The sequence below is a fragment of the Macrobrachium nipponense genome, chromosome 18 (assembly GCF_015104395.2).
Source record: "Macrobrachium nipponense isolate FS-2020 chromosome 18, ASM1510439v2, whole genome shotgun sequence".
NCBI classification, from domain to species: domain Eukaryota; kingdom Metazoa; phylum Arthropoda; class Malacostraca; order Decapoda; family Palaemonidae; genus Macrobrachium; species Macrobrachium nipponense.
Window position 1 is genome coordinate 19,941,711 of NC_087211.1, and position 24,955 is coordinate 19,966,665.

At 38.5% G+C, this 24,955-nt stretch overlaps 1 protein-coding gene across 1 annotated transcript in view; it reads left to right on the top strand.

The window, feature by feature from the left end:
* The window catches only part of LOC135196907 (juvenile hormone esterase-like), a 462,912-nt gene that overhangs the window by 428,098 nt on the left and 9,859 nt on the right, over positions 1–24,955 (top strand). The window contains exon 10 of the mRNA XM_064223722.1: positions 7,985–8,102. Within this exon, the coding sequence (XP_064079792.1) occupies positions 7,985–8,102 (118 nt within the window). The remainder of the gene's footprint in view (positions 1–7,984; positions 8,103–24,955) is intronic.

Here is a 24,955-nt window from a genome sequence, read left to right on the forward strand (position 1 = left end):
ATACAGCACGTAACCTAGCTTTGAAATCGTCCCATGTAACCGCCTCTTGGAAAGAGACTCCTCTAAGATATGCTATGCACTTGCGTCTCCTTTAGCAAAGTCTATGAAGCTTTTGGCTTCCTGTAATTGTACAGATGGGTCTGTGATGCATTTTGCATTTAAATGAGCATCTACAGATGAGATCCATGACTCAACGTTTTGAGGCAGGAACCCATTGACCTGACCTTGAAAAGGGACTATTGCTGACCTCGCACTGACGAGAGTGACCACGGGATTAGGGTTACCCGGTGCGGAAGATCCAGCCACAGTAGTTGCCATGTTAACTTTTACTTTTGTCTTATCACTACGATTCCTTGCGATCCTATCAAAATATCTATGAGTACACACGACCACTGCGTAAACGCATATGCAATATAAAATAAAAATGTGTTGCAAATAATAGGGAAATCCCCCCAAAAAGATAATATTAATACAGATAATGTGATAGAGATATTTTCCGGAGAACTCCTGGAAGAAAAAGCGATTAGCAACAACGAGAAAAAAAAGAATCTGTGGGCGAGAACTCGTAGTTGAAGATTGATTCCTGTAATGAATTAAGATTTAAGATTGCGGATAACTCACCCCAGGAATACTGGACGATCGACTCGTGATGTAAAACACTTCACTGAAAAAACCTGAATGGATAAAGGATGTACTTAGCTTTGGTATATATGCGGAAAGAATGATTACGTCTGATGACGTCACAGCCTCTCTCTCTCTCTCGCGTCACAGGAAGACCGCCGATGTTGTGATGACGTCACAGCCTCCCTCTCTCTCTCTCGCGTGGCTTCCTTTTGACCTAATCTCTTCGTCCTGGCTTGTGATCGCGCGTTGTTTGTATGATGGTTGCTTCTCTTCCCGTTGATGGTCCGATGCTGCTTCACGTCCGGTGTGATTCTTGGAGATATGTGATGAAAGTCGTTCACTAAACATTGATGTTGATGCTCGAATTAGTCTCGATGAAGGACATATCTTCGTATTCATAGGATGTTTACAGTTGCATGTTGATTGAAGATCCCGTTTCCTCAGTTTATTATTGATTTATAGCTGGTGTTCGATGATACATTTCTTCAGCAGACGTATATGGTTCTTTTGTAATTGTAGATTTAGGCTGCCACCGTATCTTATCTCCCGCTTGTCCACTTAGTATAATGGTGTGATAGTGTGAGACAGCGACAGTTTGTATGTCTTTTCTTACGACTGTTGTTCGTAAGCATTGTGGTTCTACTTCCCGTCTCGTCTGCGTGATATCTAGTAGAGTTGGTTCTTCTTTAGAATAAGGGAGATGACTCAAACGGAGATGACTCAAACGGAGGAAGTTTAAACTTAACAACTTTATTTCTTAGCTCCATCACTGGAGTAGAGAGATGGTTTGGTCGGATGACCGCTCCGTTGAGTAACTAGAAGAGAACTAGCAATACAGGGGCATCGCGTCGATAGCGGAACACTAGCTATCTCAGCGATTGATTATAATTAGAACAAAATTAATACGTAGCCTGCCGGCTCGGAAGTCATGAGTTTCCGCTGCGGGTTAACAGGTCAACCGCTTCCCATGGAAGGTGTTGTGATCAGTTGACAAAATACATAAATGATTAGACATGCAAACGCAAACCAGGCTACTGCAAGCATTGCACAGTGTGGTCCAGTTTTCACATCTTGTCGTCTTGTTTTGTGGTTACGTATTACACTCCTAATTCGCCAATGACCCCTTAGGTCGTGGGGTTTATTTACAGATATGGTATTCATCTGTATATTTAAATGTAACTCTTACACATGAACTGGGGGAACAGTGAGGCAATTCAAATACTTGCTAGTCAATGTGGCAATTTGACGCGCTGGCTTCATAAATGTAGAGCGGCAATTGCAGTCGTCCTCTTGACTCCGTATTGCAGAAACTAGTCTACTTGAAAGGGAGGACCTCCCCAAAAACTGTAGCAGGACCTTTTCTTCTCTGAAATCTGCTCGATGTCGAGAAAACACGGCCGTCCACTCCTGAAGACGACTAGACCAATATCCAACCAACTCTCGAACAACTCTTCTTTTGATTGATACTTCGTCGGTTCCTTCGTCTCTAGTCTCTCTCTGACGATCACTGCTGCTGATCTCTCACTGATAATCTGATCTGTGGCTCTTACTAACTGGTGATCTCTCTCTTTTACGATCTCTTCCTTCTACGATCACTGCTCTCCAAAGTTCGTTCGTCGCATTTATACGGCACTCTGGGGGCGCGGAGCGTACGGCGAGCGTCACAGACTCGCGAGATTTCTAGAAATTCTTAGATGAATCTAGAAGAGGTATTGCATCAGAAATCACGGCGTTCTCACGTCCCGGCGAGATCCACAACACTCCTGCCGATTCTAGAACCATCATGATAACAAGCACCTCCAACACATTGCGCTAACGCCTCCTTGCTGCCGAACTTCTCGAAAATGCGTTCTCCTTAACTTTATCTTTCTTTGCTAGGAAGCAATTACCTTCACAGTCAGGAGCGAGTTAGGGCCTACGACGTAAGGTTAAAATTCGTAAAACCAAAGCTCCAGCAACGACAGGAGCAAGAACATGATGGGGTATACGAAAAAAGTGGTATGAACAGTTGAAAGCAAATAGTGAGGTAAATATCAGCATAAACAAACAATGTAAAAGACGCACGCGTCGAATGATGCACCCAAGATGGGGGATGTAAAAGAGCGTCACCCCGGTTCGCGAGACTAAGGGGCCAAATAAGGGGTAAAAGGGATGCATCGTGCCCTCACGAAATACAAAAACGTAAAATGGAATACTCAACTTGGATGAAGAAGCTCGGGGCTCTGAAGCAGACATGGCTTCGTCAAAAAAACACAGAAAGAGGGCAGCGAGAAAGACACGTGTGTTCACTGAAAGCGCACTAATACAGGAATGAAGCCATCGGGCGTGAGTTGTAGTAGTAGCTAGCGGAAGGTAGATGTTTTAGTCCTTGTAACGGCACCTGCCTAGAGAGGGGCTTAGAAGGGAATCTTCTAATTGGCAGAAAACCTTTGGTAGTGTCCTCCACTCGCCCCTGTGCTTATACTGACACCCTATGGGTGATCGAGCTGAGGGTAGTAACTTCAGCATTCCATTTAGCTTTTTTCTCTGGTATATTTAGCATCTATTCATACTTAGAAATGTGTACTACAGGAGCATTTGACCGGCCGACACAGGTCGAGCCCAGAAATTCCATTAATAAATCCGTTTCTTTTAGCAACTAAATTCCAAAATAATTCTTTAGGTAATAAACATCCATCAGCTGATTCTAAACGTAAACAAAAAACAAAAATAGATTTTTATTGCTGTATTTTGCTGTTTGTACATTAATATTATAGTTGGGTGCTGTAATCTTTACAGTAAATCATGTTTTTTTTTATCATAAATATGTTCATTCACAAAATAGATATACTATGTACTTTTAGTTTGGTGCAGTAGCCAAATCATGAAAATAGAAAGGAATTGTTAGGTGATATACTTTTGTTTGCTGATCTGATGAAGGGGAAATTGAAGATAGGAAAGAATAACATTGAAACTGTCTTGAATTTAGATTATGGTGATAGTTGAAGACATATTTGGTGCTTGAACTAAAGTAGGCAGTTATAAACATTGAAATAGTGGTCTTGGGTGGGTTAATTATTAAAGTAGGCAGTTTAAAGCAATTTTTAAGGGGGGTACCAGGATAACACGGGTATTTACTTATCACGGCGAGGTTCTGGGCCCTATCCCCCGCGATTATCGAGGCCCTACTGTACTCTGCCGATAATGCTGTATGATATCACACTGTAAAGCATACAGCGGCTATGTAAAGTGCCCCTATTTTACACCAATTTGAGAGAAAAAATGTTAATATAACACATATTGAAAGATATTTTAAAGTGATTTTGTATGCAGTATCCAGTAGACTGAATGATTTGTTTACGTCTGTTTACGTCTGCGCACGGCCACTAGCTAGCGATGTAACTTGGGGAATTTTTCTCAAGTTTATAATAACCCGGAATAATTTTGCTTATTTTTAATATTTTATTAATTTACTTGCTTGATATTCAATGTTTTTCTTATTAGCAACAATACTTATGCTTACCCCTTACAGTACATACTGTATAGGGGAGGGCGGTGATGGTTTGGACACTTTTCTTTTAATTTATGTAGAAGTAAGAGTTTAAGGAGCAGAGATGTCACTGACATGCCAATGTGCAGCCTCATCAGCCTACATTTACGAGTGAATTTGGTAAGTCGTATATGCACTTTACTACACTTGAAGCTATTTCCCTTCAAATAAAAATTTCCAAAAAAAAATTCGGACAAGAGCATGGGATGATTTGGACAGTTATTATAATTGATATTTACCTTCAAGTCAGATAATAAATGAAACAAATACCATACGAAATGTTTAACTGAAATACTCAAAATCAATTTAAAAGATTATTCTCTCCCTTATTTGGCAGACAGAAAATGTAACTGAAATCCACGATGTTTTTCTGAGAATGAATATTAAAGTTAGCTTAAAGAATATTATATCCTTCAAAACAAAAATTAGATTAAATATCCTCGCCTACCATTGATTAAATAACCGAAATATGCTTGTATTTATTCTCTCCATGAGTAAACACCAAACACAAAATTTATCTCAAATACATGACATTTGTTGTACCTAAATTTTATCTATGTTGGCCTAACGAACTTCTAATACTATGCTGAACTGGAATTGGAAGCATTCCAATTACTGCCTCTTTACCAACAGTTACGTTATCCTCAATTTATTGAAATGTAAAACTATTAGTAGCAAATTTCTGCAATTTTCTTAAATAAGAAATCTGAAATTCATCATACGCGTCTTAAATTGCTGGTTAATTTATCTACATCATAGACTTGGCTACATTTTACTGGATCTATTCCAACAAGAACAGCGTCTCACTACTTTGGGAATTAATCATTGAAACCAACTTTTGTGGTCTCAGATCTCCTCTTTCAAGATGTCAGAACAATTATTGTTGAGCTCGGCTGTCAAGAGATCTTCAAGACGATGATGATCTTCATCACTGGTTTGGTCCTCTGTTTAACTTTTTAGTATCTTTTCTTGCTTTTTGATGTTCTTAAGGTATCATTTCCAAACTTTATTTCCTTCTTGGCTGGGATTTTTGGCTTTTACTTCTGTTCTTTCTGTTTATGTTCAAGCTTTTCTGGAGTGTCCATTGCAATCATGCATCTTCTCTGCTTTTTGCTTTTAGCGGTCTCCTACCTCTCTCCTGCTTTAGAAAATGGTCAAATATTCTCAGGAGAAAACTGCTGTTGTGATGATGGTGCAGGTTGTTGTGCTTGTAGGTGGTGAAAACCCTCCTGGTCAACCCTGTTTCTATCTATCTTCTCATAATCATGTTCTACATGAACCACCCTTTTCTCGCAACTCCTGAGGTGTATTTCTATACCAGCAGCATCCCTTTCCCTATTGTTTTCTTCTTATACTCTCGTCCCATGATAGGCTTCAAGGACTAGAATCAATCCGAAGCAAAGGATAGGCTATTTTTTTGTAATTGGGGTCCTATGATGGGTTTATGAAGTGCTTAATAAGGTAATAAGGGGGCTAATGAACGGATACATAAAATATAACGTAAATATTGTTCGTGGAAATCTTTTTGTTCTTTGTCGGAATTCATAATTAGTAAATCATATGCTAGGAGGGATGATTTGGAAGTGTCCGAACCATCCCACACAGATCATATCCATTTGATGACACACTCAGCCCTATGTCCTTTGAGATTACAGGTGGGTAACAGCTTCAACATCTTATTCATATAGTATAAATTCACACCCAAACTGATCATCAACTTCCTTATCATATTCACTACACCCACACCTTACGATTCAAATGTCAAAAATTACATAGAAAATGAGAAAAACCACAAAATTTAACCTCTATACTAAAGTATGCGCTATCTCTCAACCAAAGTCCATGTATCAATAGTAAACAAACTCTCGCTATTTCACGTGATTTTTCGGAGCTGAGGGCCCCTTAAGTTTTCCAGGAAATGTACTGTCCGGACCATCCCACTGTCCGAATCATCACCGCTCTCCCCTACCTAGCCTAGCACAGGGTGCTTCGTCAACCATCGTATTATGGCCGAATTGGGTGTACGTAGGGCAGTTATTTTACTACAATATATATTCAAAAATGAAAAAAGTGCATTGAATGGTTTGTTATTTAACACTGAACTTATTTAATTGTAATTTATGTGTATTTATGGGTAATGTTTTGAATAAATAACTGGTGGTCAAAAAGGATGAATCCATTTTCAGTTATTTTTTATGGGAAAAATTAATTCAGAGAGAGAGAGAGAGAGAGAGAGAGAGAGAGAGAGAGAGAGAGAGAGAGAGAGAGAGAGAGAGAGAGAGAGAGAGACTCTCTCTCTGCCCCAGTGAAAATCTCTCCAAGTTCATAACTTTTCAAGCATGGAAAAAATACCAAATTTTGAAGGTTGCTTGAATCTAAAATTTTCCTTTTTACCTTACTATCATCCAAAGTAATTAGTTATAATACTGTATGATTAAAAAAAATACATAATATAGACAATGGGAATTCATCGTCATCAGAGTTAAATCAGGTAGATAGAAATAAGTAGGAATATTTTATTCTCTAGAATATACAAAGAATTCATGGTAGTTAATCACAAGAATACTGGAGATAATCAGGGAACGGGTCAGAGGAGAATAGATTCTTCCTCCTCATGTTCTTCTGCTTGTTGCAAAAATTCTTACTAATAGAATAGGCACCCAGAGGAAAACTTGAACTTCCAGGTGGCAAAGGGGAGTGCTCTAAACACAATTGTAACTTGTGACCCTGTCTGTTCATCTCTCTGAAAGTTCCTTAGTGGGGTGGTGACTACCTGCAGGACGTTATGGATTTTTTAAATACTAGTCATTAATTTGTAAATGTAAAATTTCTTATTACTAAAATACACCACAAAATTAAAGAAATTTATATTTTAAGATTTTAAAAATGTAGCTACACTGTCTCTCTTAAAGGTTTTGCTTTATGTATGGAATTTTGTGACTGGTAAAATAATAATGAAGTAGGGTTTTAAAGGTAAATAACACATGTTCAGTGATACAGCTTTTCAAGCCATTATTATATAATTGTGAAATAATAATGAAGTAGGCCAGTGTTTTAAAGGAAAATTACACATGTTTAGGGATACAGCTTTTCAAAGCTTTGGTTGCCATTATTATATAAATGTTAAGTCATTAATTTTTAGTTTGGGGGTATTATTACAAAACACTTATTATTTCTTTTTGTTGAATCATAAGTGATGAATCCTAGACACATTATTTTTAGTTGTCAACCACCTGGTCCTACCCTGCCTCTTTATGTGAGTATTCTCAAAAGAGTTTCATAGCAACGCAAGCTATACTAATTTTTAATTTGATTTCCACTTTCTTTTGCTTCAAGAAGACTTGTTAACTGCTATATTCTCCATGGCACTTATAAAAATTTGTTTTAAACCTTGGACAAATATGAAGATATGATCTTCAGCGGAAAACTGGTACCAATCTTGTTAGTATTTTGTTGTACACTTGCTTGTGAAAGCCGAGAGGCATGTGTCTCCTCTGAATCAATAGAGTTGCCATTCATCATATTTCTGGGGCCTACTTATCTTGCAGTTATTTTGCATTATTAAAGTAAATAGTATACTATAGCATAAAATTGTACATATCATTGGTTCAGGTTTTCAAGTTTAGTTTAGAAAATATCCCATAACTGTGAAATTAGGGCAAATTTGAATAAAGCACTTGATATAGTAATTCATGAATGCTGTGCGAAGTTATAGAAATTTGTTCCTAAAATCTTAAATTTTTTAAGTCTCATAATTTTTCAGGTTTACTGATATCAGACATTGTGGTTAGGTATGGAGATAACTATATTAACCTCACTCTCCCATCACAGAAATCCAACCCCTACAGACTCGCTTGGATTTTTATGGGAACCATATACTCTCGAGTCCAAAAAACAACTAGAGCTTAAACCAGGTCCTCATTTAACTTCCACTACATTGTATAACAAGGTAAGTAATTAGTCTTTTTTTCTTTTTTTTCCCTATATGTAGACTTGTGCAAAAATGTGCATTATTTGTACACCTCTAGTTGCCTACAGTATGAGAAGTAATTTTATCAGGATGAAATTGCTTATTACAATTTGTTTAAACAGATAGGGATTGTAGAATTTGATTGATACACATGCTCAGTTTGTTGCATGAAAGAATGCACTTCCTTTCTTGTTGTAAATAGAGCAAGGTATTTATTTGCCGCCATATAAGACGCACCCCTATTTAAGATTATTTTGTGGAATAAACTATTTTAGTATGTTTCATCATGCATTTATCGAAAAATGCATTAAAATGATTTTGTATAAAAATGTATGATTCTGTGCATAAAATACAATATTGAGAGTATACAGGCAGCCCGCGGATACCGTCGCTATCGGTTAGCGGCACATTGGTTTTATGGCACTTGTTAAATATATTCATAACTAGGTTTTACACTGTAGGGTTTATAGTGCCTTCAGGCTAGGTGCTGAGACTGCCTCATAAAATCCAAACATAATGAATATGCATCTTTTCCTCTGCTCTTTTAAAAGTTATCCTTTACTTCACAGTATCCAATTTTACTGTAGGTAGTCTTGTATTACTATTTGTGTTATAGAATACAGCGTTATCTCGTTTGTTGAATGTTTATGTTTAACTTCCTGTTTTTCTACCGAAATTTTCAAGAAAATTTTGTATTGATTGTTGAACAAATGCTCGAACTTCGAACTGACTGATTATATCTAGTTTATACTGGTATTCGACGACCTACTGGGTCTTACAAGTTACAGTGGTCCCCCTGTATTTGCAGGGGATGCATACCAGACCCATCCCCCCCCCCATGAATAGTTAGAACCTGCAAATAGTTGGAACCCCTATAAAAATGCTTAAAACCTCCTATTTTGTTAGTTGAAACTCGAGAAAAACCCAGTAAACATTTTCATACCTGGTTTTTTTAATAGTTTTATCACAAAGGGCATTTTATGATGAAATTAATTAAAAAAAACAGGAATTTGTGGATATTTCTCGTATTAACAATTTTTTTAAATTTTCAATATACAGGCGGCCCTCGGTTAGCGGCAGGGGTTCCGTTCCTGGCCACCGACGCCAAGCGATTTTCGACGTTGAGCGATTTTAAAGCCTACGGCCGCCGCACACCTTCTTTCGAAACTCTAGACAGCAAAGGCGCCGTAATCCCACAACAGCGCAATAAGTTAACATTTTTTTTTTTGTAAAATTATTTATGCAGTATAGTACTATAGAATTTACTGTACAGTACATGTGGGTGTCTAGAGTTTGTAAAGATATAATAAAGTTTATACAGTGTACAGGTAGCTGTAGTGTTCAGGTTATGATCATTAGTCTTACGATAGTCCGATTTTATGAGAGATCAAATTACAATGGCCTAACTTTATCCATCTTCTAATTACATAAGTTCAATAACAGCAAAAGAGAATGATGAAAGTGTGGTTTTAATAAAAAACGTTTATATACTCGTTGCGTGAACGTGTACAGCCATGAACAACCAAACGAGAAACGCCTTTTTTTTTTCTAAGTACAACCGAACTGGATAACATCTGTTTGGCTTGTATTTCGATCATCGTACTGCAGTGCAACATTGCCGTATTTGTTATAAATGGCGTTATGTATAGAATAGAACTGAGATATCTTAATGTAATAACTTTATTCGCTATAGATCAGAGATCATATCGATTAAAGATCAACCGGGAAATATACCGTTTAAATTTAAAACCTAGTTATACTGAAGCTGAGAAAACTGTTCAAGCTGCTAATGACTATTATCGTACATCGGCAACAAGGATAAAAACTGCAGTAAACGTCTGCCATCACACACAACGGTAGATAAAATTGGGATAAAATCATTTTAATCAAAACTACTGTGCTTGAAAGAACACATTTTACTGTTGGTTTCACGCCGATATAAGATAAATAACGTAAAGTTCGTATTACGATGATATAAAGGATTATTGCGAACGGAATCACGTAATTTTTTACGCAATAAACATGCCGCCAACGTAATCTGTTAACGAAAAAAATAGTAGTTCACATTCACAATGAGACATATTCAATAAATATTTCCACCTAAAAACATGCTGTATAAGGAAAAATAACTTTGTCTCATATAAGTCAAGTATATAGATATTCGTTTATGCTAACTAGAAGCAAGAACATTCGCTCAGAATTGCGTTATGGTGAAACAAACTCGTATTCATCAGCTGATTTCAAACCACAACATTGGCCGCTCCGCGGAATACGGGCTTAAGTTTGCCGTAGTATTTTAAAATACAATAATATGAGAATACATACAATATTCTTGGATACAGTGAAATAATGTATAACTTTTTAAAGGATTTATGGAAAAGATGCATAATTAATAAAATAACACAATGCATTTTTCGGAACTGGCGGACAAGAACGAACATGAAAAAAAACATCCCCTGACAACGTGGAGCGTAGTTACAAAGGCTGCCTTAATTTGTATCTTATTTCTGTACAAAAATGAAAATACCTTTACGTAATATATTTTCCTACACATTTTAAACATAAAAGCATAAACATTTGAAAAATTGACACATCGATCGCTAAATTTGCACTCTTTTTTTATCTCGATATTTTCGGAAGAGCGGCAGACGGCGGCATACAAGAACGAACTTGAAAAAAAAAAACGTAGTTGATAACTTGAAGGGGAGTTTCAAAAGCTGCCTGTTTATCATATTTCTGCACAGAAATAAAAATAAAAAATACCCTATCGTAAATACATTTTCATACACATTTTAAACATAAAAGCATAAACATTATAAAATCGACATCGATCGCTAATTTGCACTTTTTTTTAAATCGATATTTTCGGAAGAGCGGCAGGCGGCGGCTTACAAGAAAGAACATGAAAAAATATCGTATTTGATAACGTGAAGGGCAGTTTCAAAAGCTGCCTTTATATCATATTTCTGTACAGAAATAAAAATGCCTTTCACGTAATACATTTTCATACACATTTTAAACAAAAGCATGAACATTTATGAATCAACACATCCATAGCTAAATTTGCACTTATGTAACTCGATATTTTCGGCATAGAACAGCGTCAGAGGCATATATTTTACCCTAATACCTACGTAATAACTCTCCATAAAATTTTTTAATATAATTTGCATAACCTTTATGGTCTGAACGGCATTTCTACAAATGTATGGACTCGTTAGACAACGGCGCTAGCGGCGCTGTTAACTGAAATTTGTGCCGTAAAGATACCTTTAAAATGCCTTATTTTTTTTAATGAATATTTTTGACGATCGCCGTAAAACCGATTCGCCGTTGAGTGATTGCGCCGTTAACTGCGGGCCGCCTGTATAGTTTAATGATAACCATATTCAACAAAATAAATAAAAGTATAAAGCATTTAGTATAAAATTTAGCTTTCAATATAAGATTTAGTATGAAAGTATAAAATCGTACATAATAGCGGTGAAGTCACGCCCAGCTGACTTGAGACTGCATGAGGGAGCGTTGATATGTTGAGGAGAGAGAGTTCAAATATTACTGTATGTATGTATGTAAAAGTAATAACAATTCACATAAAAAGGGAATTTCCCAATGAAAATAATTATAAAATGTGAAAACAATCAAATGCAATACAAAAAAAGTCTTAACTGAGCCAGTGTTTGGTGCACTAATTGAGACTGTCCATTTGAACAGTATTAACAAAATAGTAGACGAAAGAACAAAGTTTTTCACAAAATTAAGCATAAACGATTAACAAAATCATTAGTCATTGCGGTGATACACAGCTAACTTGTGGTAGAGGGAGGCGGTATTTATATTTTTGAGGAATAATGAATGGATGACTTTTAAGTTATTGTGCATCGTGGTATTGTTGAGGAGAAAAAAACAATAAAATCTTTACTGTAATATGTATGTAAAAGCAGTGCCAATTCACATAAACGGATTTTGACTTAGGAAAAATCTATTTTTGGGTGAGGTATCTGTGTCGTCCTGATGAAAGGTTCCCTTAGGCAGCTTTCTAGAGTACAAATACTGCTAAATGTACCAGAGAAAAAAGGGTCTGTGGAGTTCCAACCCCCCACTGCGACTATCCAATATGGATATCGTGTATGTAACAGGGACGTATGCAAGCATAGCCACAGCTATCTTACCTCACATAGATTTAACCTCGTCTGCATCGTTACATCGCCTATGTCTCCTGATATCAGTGTGTGTAGCTAGCGACGGACCTACACCATTCCCTCAAGCCGGACTAGTTGCTTGGGGGAGAATCTGTCACTGAGCAATTGAAAGTGTACCAGAGAAATTTGCATTGCTCAGAAGACTAAATTCAACCATACCAGGAACACCATCCTGAGAATGACTATTTCCCTCAGGGGAGTGATATGAAAAGTCAATCCAACCAAGACAACCTCCATGAATTGCATGTCTGTAAGCGGTTTGACCATACTAGAACCTCAGGCAAAGCCGAAGGTGAAAGTCTATGAACCAACCAAGAGTGGGTAGAGTGAGCTCCTTATACATAAAATGACGAGGTGAAGGACAGACTGTCTTGAGCGTAAAGAAGGGAAATTTGGTCCCTTTTAACCATTAAATTAGATAACACTCAAGGTGGTGAGCAATACAATTATAATAGGGATAAATGATTGGCACAGAACAGCAGGACAAACAGGAAGAAAACACCAAATGGCATTTATAGGATTTCATTACAAAATTCAGTATTAAATTTAACATTCCATGACAGTAACACTTGTTAGCCAATAATCACTTTAACAAAGTAACAATTACTGACCATACTCGGCCAGGCAAATTACAAAACCTTTAATAAAAGGAGATAATAGTACAGAATATGGCAATGGAATGAGAGATGAACATGGTTAAGACTGGGGGAAAATAACCTTCCCTGCAGCAACAAGATGGTGCTTAACTTCTTCCATCCGCTTACAGTAGTGCCTGAAGAATACCTTAGGGGACTTCCAGCCTGTATAGCCCTTAAGGTCCTCAAAATCCATGTGTTGGACGAAATTGATTGAAGAAGCAACTTTCCTAACATCATGACCCGCAGGCACACTGTCTGGGTCTGCTGTCTTAATGAAGTAAAGTATCTTGGATCTTACGCCGTCCTGGGAGATGTTGGCACCTGCAGTACGACGAAAGAGTTGGCCCCCTTTCCAAGCCGCCGTGGCCTGGAGGTATGCCTGAAGACAGGATACAGGGCATAAAGTGGAACGAAGGATCTGGATAAAGAGTAGCTTCCCCAGAATCCGAAATCTGGACGTGACCAGGATCACGAGAAAGGGCCACTATCTCAGAAACACGAGCACTGGAAGCCATTGCGAGCAGAAACAAGGTATTCCTTGTCAACAACTCCAGGTCTACTGCATGATTTGAGGTATCTGAAGCCAGTTGGAGAACCTTGGACAAAGACCAAGTAATCGGCTTGGGTGGTTTAGCAGGGTTAAGTCGAGCGCAGGCCTTCAGGACCTTAGATAGAAGGCCATCATTAAAATCAATATTGAAACCATAGAATATCGGCCTATTGAGGTGCTGACTTACAGGTGTTGATGGTACCAGGTGCTAAACCTTGGTCATGCAGAGATTCAAAGGAGGAGATGCAGAAGTCCAGCGTGATTGCAGATGGATTCTGCTCTTGGACGAAGTATGAAAACTTCTTCCAGGATGAATTACAGTGGGGCCTCGTTATCCGCGGGGGATAGGGCCCAGAACCCCCTGTGATAAGTAAATACCCGTGTTATCCTGATACCCCCCTCAAAAATTGCTTAAAACTGCCTACTTTAATAGTTAACCCACCCAAGACCACTATTCCAATGTTTATAACTGCCTACTTTAGTGCAAACACCAAATATGTTTTCAACTATCACCTAAAACTAAATTCAAGACAGTTTTAAATTTATTTTACAAAATTAGCCTTAAAAAATAAATGTAGTATATGTACTACTGTACAGTGGACCCCCAGTATTCGCATTCTCCAGATTCGTGGGCTCACACATTCGCGGATTTCTCTCGGGAACGTTTCCCTGCATTATTCGCGGAAAATTCGCGCATTCGCTGTATTTTTCTATGATAAATATCCACAAATTCCTGGTTTTTTTGGTGAATTTCATCATAAAATGCACTTTTTGTGATAAAACTATTTAAAAAAAAATGTATGAAAATTTTTAGGGGTTTTTTCTTGAGTTTTAACTAAAAAAATAGGCTGTTTTTAGCATTTTTATAGGGGGTTCCAAACATTAGCAGGTTCTAACTATTCACGGGGGGGTCTGGTACGCATCCCCCGCGAATACGGGGGGACCACTGTACATATGTAGCCTACTAGCCAATGGATTACAGCTAGAAGCCTACATACGCATGGTGGGCCTCTCTTTTTTGCAAGGAAAGAGAGGATGAGTGGTAAGAGAACTATCAAAATTATGTAAATCATATGGGTACTCACCAACAATCTATGTTGATAAAAGATGGCGACGATTTTGCAGTGCAATCATCAGTGAATATAATAACGATAATGCTACCAGCAGTATGCCGCGAAACATCTCTTCCCTTTGTCACAACACATGTTAATATATTCCACGTAAAAACCTTCATCTGACCTTTAGGCATCTTTCCCATAAGACTAAAAGAATCAGGGCTTTTGGATGCCTCATAATTAACTCGTTTATATGGGTACAATTTAAAGAACGCGCCGAACACCACACTTCGTAACAACAACAAACAAAACTTGGACAAACGTGGGTAGGCCAGTGTTGCCAAATGGGAATGGCAATTTCTTGCTAGATTTTGCTCCATAAAAGGCTAAAAAAAATCACAATACACAACAATGCCACCCAACCAATTTCAACCGATTGCTCTCCTTTTCGATTCAAACATGTTTTTAACATACACATTGTACTTGTACATTACGTTGCATAATTCCTAATCATTTCGAAACCTATTCTGGTTTTGCAAGATTTTGTTCTTTTTTTCTTACATGATATATCAAATATAGTAGAATAAAAGAAATATTCAACTCAACAGTGCAAAGATTTTATGTCAAAATACGTATGCTAGATGTATTTAAAAAAAAAGTGCAAGTTTTCCTGCCAGATGCTAGACTGAAAATTTTCTTGCTAATTACCTCAAGAAAATGAAGGGTAGCATTAAAAATGCGAAATTGGTAACACTGGACTGAACATGTCCGTGCATCGTACTACTACGCAACCATACGGCTTTTCATTTTTTTGTGTTTTGTAAGATGATTTTGAAATTATATTTACAGTACAAAAAGTGTTTTATTATGGGTTTACTAGAGTATATAAAATATGTGGGTAGTTTGTGGGACAGTGTAACTACTATTTATTACTTTGTGTGCGATAGTACGTACAAACAAGATTGTATGTATGTTGACGTCACGGCAGTCATCTTTCGCATTTTTAGGTTAATATGCATTTTGTGAATGAATACACATTTATGATAAAAACATTTACTGTACGTACAAATAAAAGTACAATGCTGTAGTATTAATGTAATCACAGGAACAAACTAATAAATGCGTACTGTGATGTGTATTTTTGTCTTTTGAATAAATGTTTTCCCCAAGATCAACACATACAGAGGCGAGCCTGCGCATGCACAAGTACTTATTCGAGCGAGAGAATCTTTAAATGCGGCAATCTCATGTCCAGACCCCTCATTTGCGTTCGTTAGATCGTTCAGTTAGCATCTTATTAATTCTCTCCAGTCACATGTATTTTTATATTAATCCATACCATGGCTCCTAAACGTCCTGCTTCTGGTAAAGCTTCTGGCAAAGCTTCTTGCAATGAGCCTAAGCGAGTAAGGAAGGTCATGACCCTCCAGCAGAAGGTGGAATTGCTTGATATGGTTGAAGCAGGCAACATTTTGCAGCCGTAGGTCGCCATTTTGCAGTCTATGAAAGTACAGTCAGGTATGTAATCGTTTATCAACGAAAGTGCTTATAATGTACAAATAATGCATATACGTATACGTATACTATATGCAGTAACGATAATTAATTAATGAATTTTCTTTATATTTTCAGGTCCATCCAGAAGGAGGAGGTAGAGATAAGAAAGGCTATCAGCATTAGTTTTCTTGGCAGCGCTAAGAAAATGAGTACTGTACGAGACCAGGATGTGGTACGCATGGAGTCTGCCTTGGCACTGTGGATACACGACTGCCGTAAGAAGAACTTTCCCCTTGGTCGTGTATTCATATGTGAGAAGGCACGGCAGCTCAACACAAAATTTTCAAATGGCAGCGAGACCGAAGGCAGCGACGTAGCTCAAGAAGCAGACTACTTAGGCTTCGACGAAGCCTCTGATGAAGAAGAGCCAAAAGCAGGACTTTCTTCAGCTCTTCAGGGGTTTCAAGCTAGCAAGGGCTGGTTTCAGAGATTCATGCAGAGATTTCAGCTCAAGCATGTCTCCTTGCATGGCGAAGCTGCATCAGCAGACTTGGACGCTGCACAAAATTATCCAGAAACCTTCAAAAAGCTAATCAGCTTTTGGTTTTAACTTTATGTATACGATTTTGTACTTTTGTTACATAGTTTAACTGAATTCTTTTATTATTATATTTTTTTTTAATTTCAAACATCATTAACATTACATACTTTATTCATTTTAATCTTTTTATGTTTTTCAGGTCTTCAATATGGACAAGACTGGCCTCTTCTGGAAGAGGATGCTGTCACGTACATGTATTATGAAAGATGAAGCCAGAGCCTCGGTTTTCAAGGCACACAAGGATATGGTGACCCTTATCACGTGTGGCAATGCGGCGGGCTTCATGTTGAAGCCAGGTTTAATTTACAAGTCCACTAAACCCAGGGCCCTCAAGAATAAGAATATGCATACGCTGCCAGTGTTTTGGATGCATAACTCCAAGGCCTGGATCACCAAAGTCCTTATGGAACGGTGGTTCCTTCAAAGCTTCATTCCACAAGTCAAGCAATACCTCAGCGACTTGTGTATGGAGTTCAAGGTCTTGTTGCTTATGGACAATGCCGGTGGCCACCCTGCTGATCTTTGTTATGAGGGAGTCCAGATCGAGTTCCTCCCTGCGAACACCACCTCTCTTCTGCAGCCCATGGATCAGGGCGTAATCCGTGCCTTTAAGGCACTATACACCCGGAACTCCCTCGATCACCTAGTCAAGGCAATGGATGACGATAGTGAATTCACGCTGAAAGGTTATTGGCGAAAATTCACAATCGCTACCTGTCTGAACGTCATCGATAGGTCATTGAGGGATATGAAGAAAGAGACCCTGAAATCCTGCTGGAAGAAGTTGTGGCCTGAGTGTGTGAACGATTACAAGGGATTTTCTCCACAAGAAATTCAACGTTCTGCAATAGATAATGCCGTCAAATTGGCGAAGATCCTTGGTGGAGAAGGATTCAACGACATCACCAAGGATGAAGTAGGATCCCTGATCGACACACACTCTGAACTCTTAACGGACCAGGATCTGGAAGAAATGATTGACTCTGTCATCGACAACGACGAAGACTCGACAGGCTCAGGGAACGAGGGGGATGAGGATGGGGGTCTTACCTTGGACTTCCTGGACAATTATATTAGGTTGTTCAAGGAGGCGAAGGAGACCATTTTGGAACGGGATCCTTGCGTAGAACGTGCCTTTAAGGGGGCCGGCCGGAACCCCTATATACAGTGGTATAGGGTGAAAAATGCAAAGTCATGAAAAAATTCATGGAGCTTCATATGGCAATTGAGAATACGTATACGAAATATTTCGTCAAAATTCCTCTTACTTTCGTAGTTACAAGGTAATTAGTAAACATAACTCAATAACCCTAAAACATTCATCCATACAAGAAAATGCAATATTTCTTGTTATCGTAAATTTTGATAATTATTGGCAAAGAAATTGTGAGAAATGGCATCTGTAGAGATTCCGTGGCTCGCAGAAGCGAGTATCTGGTTCAACCATGAATCAGTGCGACCATAGACTTCAAGTAGATTACACGTTCGAGTTTCACCTCGTGACTTTCGCTTGCTTTCACGTATGTTTATGAATGTTTCGGCAAGAAGTTCATCATGCCAATGAGGAAAAGACAAGCAAAACATCTCGCTAACATACAGACGAAGAAAAATCGCTCAAGCATTATTACAGAATATCATAATATACGCGTAGTTAGTCAAGAGAGAGGGGAGGGTTGCTTAGTAACGCCCCCTTCTTGCCTGACAGCACATGTCACACTATGCCCAAGGCTACGATCTTTGAGCAAAGAGATCTTCATTTATGATAAATAACATAGTTTTGGTTTTTTAATACCCAAAATGGACTATGAAATTCATAATAATCATGATTTATTAAATTGTCTTTGTAAAAAGAGAGTACATCTTCGAGTTTCACCTCTGACATTCTCCTGCATTTATGTTTGTTTATCTCTGTTTCGGCAAGAATGTCATCATGCCAAAGAGGAAAATACAAGGAAAACATCTCGCTAACATACAGAAGAAGAAAATTCGCTGTAATAAGCCGAGTTAGTGAAGGGGAGAGAGGGGGTTACGTAGGAAGGAGTGCCCCATCTTGCCTCAAGCAGTGCCCCAGGCTACGATATATGAGCAAAGGGATCATCATTTATGATTAAATTATGATAAATAAAATAGGTTTGGTTTATTAATACACAAAAAACAAATATACATTCATAATAATCATTATTTATTAACATTGTCTCTATAGAAATACGAAGGAAAACTTTGAACGCCCGTATCTCAAAACTATACTTATTGACCTTCAAAGTCTATCTCCTCACTTAGTTTTAAAGCTATAACATTGGAATTTGGTATATAACTCAGAAAGACATTATAGAACAACCAAATAGAGCCCTTTTTTCCAATTTTTGTTTCGTCTTTTTATTATAAATTTTTTTCTCGTGATTTATAGGGTTTATTTTTTTACCATATTGAAAAATTCATATCTAGCAAAAAAATGACTTATAGAAAAAAAAACACTCCATTCGATTGGAGGTCTACATCAGGTAGTAATCCCAGGTCTTAATATTAAATATCAAGGGAGGAGATATAATTTGAAAAGTTGTTATTTTCGGGATAAATCGCCCTGGCGTCACAAAACCGAAGGTCAGAGGCGAAAATCATATGCGGTTTGGAGATGTCCCAAGTCACCTTATTAAGTGGTATGAATGTCAAAGTCCTGTCGTTAAAAAACGGCATTAGCCGGCCGGCCCCCTTAAGTTCGTCAATAGCATTGATGGGGCACTGAGCCCCTATGCACACCTTCTGAGCACCATGAAGAAGCAGGTGCAGCAGCTGCCCATCACAAGCTATTTTTCAGTGACGAAGAAGGCCCCTCCAGCCCCTGAAACGCCTCCTGAAGAGGAGGAAGGGACGCCCCCAGAGGAGACGTAGCTCCTCTGCTTTGCTGTGCAGTCTTATCTTCATTTTCATTCGACTGCACAGCTAATTCACCATCGTTAGTGTATCTTCAGTCAACATTGATCACTGGTGAGTACAGTACCAATTTGCTCTATGTAATAGTTACCATTAAACTTTGAAATATTGCTATACGTATACATAAAGTGATTTAGCATGACAGTTTAAGGTGGTACAGCACATATACTAATGTATTTGGTTTAAACAAATTTCTTTTTATTTTTACAGGTATGTAGTACGTACGTAGTTCAGTGCACAGCTGTCGTCTGATCACTACTCATATGATTAACTTTGTATATAAAAGTATGTGTATATAACTGTATGTAGTATTTGTATACGATGTATATATGTATAGCCTAGTATTTATGCATTATATTATTAGTGTTTGAATGATGCTAAAGTATTTCAATATCCGAGGAAACAGTAGTAAATTTCCCCACAATGATGTTGGGTACATTATATATATCTCTGATGACTTAAATTATAAAAGCCTTTTATGTATAAGCTAGCTTTTGCAACAACACATATCTTACGAAAAATTAGTTATGTGAAGATGGTTTTAGTAGTACAAATGATAGTTATTGTATCGTTAAAAATATCAAAGTGAACGAAGTCGCAAAGTCAATTCTATGTCATGTTTTTCCTAAACGCGTTGACTTAAAGGAAAACGTTATTTTGGTTGATTTATCACTGCCACAAACCCATAACAATGCAGTGTATGTATGATAATTCTGAACTATTATTCACTACCAAAATAACGATGATATTTTGTATTGAAAATGAATGTTACGTATATTCCAAACATTATTACTATGTAGCATGAATAGTACTATAAAAATTTCGAAAGATAATCTTGCTGTGAACGCTACCATAATTTGATTTTCATATACGTACGTACATTTTGTCAGCTGGCTGGCCTCGCATAGATAAAAGTTGATATCACTGATATGGAATTACTCCACGAATAGCCTTTTTATTATGAAGATATGACGATAATATATAAGGTAGACAATGCTTTTACGTATTTTGTTAACGCTTCGTCGCCAATAACAAACAGCAATACTTACGATAATCTATGACAAATAGCGTTTGTATGACTTCATTGTTCAGAGAAGTTATATACAAATACTGCCAAAATAATAATGAAGTTTGAATTAATTTTAGCCTTAATGTTATTACTACCGTAATTACACTACTACTACTATTAAAATTTCTAGAAGTTTATCAAACAAAAAATGTCGCTTTGAACGCAACCGTATACATAAACCATTTTCGTAAAGTTATATGCTTACATTTTGTGGCTGGCCACTCCGACAATAAGTTGAGTGCAGTGATGTGGAATTATTCTTTGAATAGGCTATTTATTATGAAGATATACCTATAATATATAAGGTAAGAATGATTTTATTACCTTTATTGTCAGTTAATATCATAATGTGAATCTGTCTGTGTACGTTGGTGGTTATCGCACTGCAACTACGCTTAGCCTACCAATGAACGTCGTACATAAACCTTGAATAGGTTATTTATTACGAAGATAGGACAATAATATATAAGGTGAGAATGGTTTTATTACCTTTATTGTCAGTTAATATCATAATTTGAGTCTTTAAATGTTTGTTGGTAGTTATCGGACCGCGGCCGAGGGTTAGCCTACCGAAAAACATCGCATACGCAACACGACAAACCTGTGATGCAGCGATTCATACCAGCGATGTAGCATGAGAAGCGGTCCAAGAAAAAACATGTGATTAACTGGATCCGTTAATACTGATCTGTGATTAAGCGATGCCCCACTGTATTTTAATTCTTGGTGCCCTCTGCCTTGTAGGATTCCAGGAAGTCTATGTTAGCTTTCTGGACGCCAAGCGTCTGTGGACTGCGAATTCGAGAAAATCATCAAATGGAGATTGCTCGTTAGCCAGGATGAAGCGAAGACAGTCTTCTTCTGGACTTCCTGAGTGAGAACTGGAGCCGGGAGTGGAATCAGATGTAGGCTGAGTTCCAGTGTCAGAGAAAACCAGTTCCACTTCAGCCACTTTGGGGCTATGATGGCAGCTACGCCCTGGAAGGACCAGAGCTTGTGAAGTACCTTGAAAAGAAGGTTGATTGGAGGAAACAGGTAAATCCTGTCCCATTGATTCCAGTCAAGAGTCATCGCGTCCATCCCCACAGCCCGAGGGTCTAGGACCGGGGAGACATATTTGGGAAGCTTGTGGTTGTTTGTCGTTGCAAACAGATCCACCTGGAGATCTGGGACTTTGTCCAGCACGAAAGAGAATGATGCATCGTCTAGAGCCCATTCCGATTCGAGGGGTGCTGCTCTCGACAGTGTCTCTGCTATCACGTTCTTGACCCCAGCTAGATGAGTCGCAGAGAGATGCCACTTCTTGCATCTGGCCAGCGAGAAGATGGCTATCATGACATGATTGATTGGGCATGACCTGGAGCCCTGTTGGTTGTTGCAGTTCACTATGACATTGCTGTCCAGCACCAAACGGACGTGCGAGCTTCTCTTGTGTTTCAACTGTTTGAGGGATAGAATAATGGCCATCGCTTCCAAGATGTTGATATGGAAGCTCTGAAACTTTGTCGACCAATTAACCTGCACTTGTTGGGAGGCAAAGTGTCCCCCCCCCCCCCCCCCCCCCCCCCCCCCCCCCCCCAATTCGTCAAGGATGGGTCTGTTCGAAGGACCACAAACTTTTATTTATGCTGTGGAGGAAAGTTGGTAAATTCAAAAACTCCACAGATGAATAAAGTAATAAAATGTTTCTCGGATAATAATGTCAGTAACACTTCCAAAGGTAACGGGTAAAAGTGACTGAAGCAGGTCAACAAAATGTTACTTTCACGTACCTTACAGTACTGGGCAGCATAATGGTACCATAAATATCACAATATTCGCAGCTAAAAGGAGAAAATGATTGGTAGGCCTAGGCCTAGTGACTTGTGGATAACTTTCAGGACATGGCTATAGGCTAAAATGAGTAACCATTCGGAAACAAACTTATATCAATTGGATGTGACCATATACACAATAATTCAATATTACATCAACATTATCCCACCCATTACAATTCACAAATGAAAACAAAGAACAGGCAACCATAGCCTATGAATGCAAATGAATGTAGACTAGCCTGTGAGTATGACAAACACATAGGCTAGGCTAGATTACTTTAGCTTATGAAAGTGAAAAATTTAATATATTTAGGCCTATACTGAGAGCTATAGTGGGTCAGCAGAACACAACTAATGGAGCTTGCCGTGGTCCCCCCTGGGACCGGGTAAAGTTGCACGGGTCTTAGCAAACCTAACAAGCCTAATGCTAGGCTAATAGTAGCCTAATAAACTATATAAACTATACTAGCCCCAAGTTCCTAACTTGATTTGGGACATATATGGATCAACAGATCCTGAAACCTGGTTAAATGTGGAAACCACACGCTGTTGGTTATCCAATCTTAACAACAGACAGGGCAATAGCCTACTACTGGTTACGGTACCTAGACCTACTGGCCAATCAATAAATACCAAATGGTAGACTTGATAAGCAAGTCAAGTCTTGGAATGATAATTGGATAGCGTAGCCTAGGCTAGTCCTAACTTAACGATAGGCTAGACTACTAGAATGGTAATGCTGGTCTAATAAGACCTAGTACAATATAATAAGTTGAAATAAACTATCCTATGCAAAATAACTCTGAATAGATGATCTACTATTGTGATGGCCCATCAACAATATACTCACCTCTACCTTGTCATTATTGCTAATTAGCTAAATAACTTTAATGCAAAAGACCCGGCAAGTGCCTCAGTGTACAGTGGCACTAGACCAACATGGTCAATACAGTAACAATAGCAGTTTTAACCGCGAAAATCTAGCATGAAAACACAATGAATGTTCTCTGCAATAAACAATACAAAGAAATAAATAATCGGCTGTAAGATGGTAATCAGGGAGGACACTTCTAAATGGAAAAAGGAATTAGATTCAATAATATAAATGATATAATGACAGTTAAATAATCAATATTTTTTATAAACAATAAGTGTCACAGTAATGCTTTTAAACCTTAGTTGTATCCGAACTCCGAACACATACTCAAACGAAAAACTGACTCGTACAAAACAAATGGATGAACTTAAACAAAACAAGAATTATCCTCACTTTGGATATGACACAGAAGTAAATAACCTCAAAAACCCAAATACACGCAACCCCTGAACTTAATGTACGCATCAGAAACTAAAGAAACATGAGCTCTAAACACTAGAACACTTTCATGTAATGTCATCGACATCAGGGATCACCAGAACTAGTTTCTGAGTCGAAATTCGACACAGTGAATGACCACCGACAGGGGAGGATGAACGAGAGGGATCGACTTTGAGAGGCTTCGGGATGAGGTCCAGGATCTCAATTGTTTGCGCAACAAGTCGGGTGTGACTGTGCGCCGATCTCTTAAGCGTTTGGTGGCTTTGCGACGCCAGACTCGATTGATGTCCTTGAGTCTGGCTTTGAGCAAGGGGTCCGTGATGGAGGTGAACTGGAGGGAGCCTAGCACACACTCTTGCATTCGTCTGGTAATCACCTTTTGTCTTAAGAGTTGACGGACTGTCTTTGTTATTTCCCGACGCTTGGATGGGGGAAGAGACAGACGGTGGTCTACCAAGTTCCAGTCTAGGCCAAGCCCCTGGAAGGATTGGGAAGGAGTCAGACGAGATTTATTAAAGTTTATTTGAAATCCCAGAGACTGGAGAAAGGCCATGGTGTCCTTGGCCATCTGGAGACAACCTTCCTGGCTGGATGACCAGACTATCCAGTCGTCCAGATAGGCTGCCACCTGAATTCCCCGATTCCATAGGACCTGAATGATGGTATCCGTTAGTTTGTTAAAGATCCGTGGAGCTATGTTGAGCTTGAAGTTAATAGCTCTGAATACATAAGCCTTTGCCTTGAGTCTGAAACCAAGGTAGGGGGTGAAGCGACATGACATCGGCAGATGCCAGTAAGCGTCGGTAAGATCTATGGAGATAGTGTATGCCCCAAGGGGTAGTAGGATTTGTATTTGTGAAATACTTAGCATCTGGAACCTGTTGTACTGAATGAAGTTGAGCTTAGACAGATCCAGAATGACCCTCTTCTTGTCCGAGCCTTTCTTGGGAACACAGAAGAGACGGCCTTGAAATCGTAAGGACTTGGCTGGGCGGATGACTCATTTGGCCAAGAGATCCTGAACATACTCTTCCAGGAAAGGTGTTGAGTCCTGGAAGAACCACTTAGGGGGAAGAGATGGAGACTTCCACTTCCATCCAAGACCTTCGGACACTACACTGAATGCCTAGTCGCTGAATGTCCACTGATCTTTG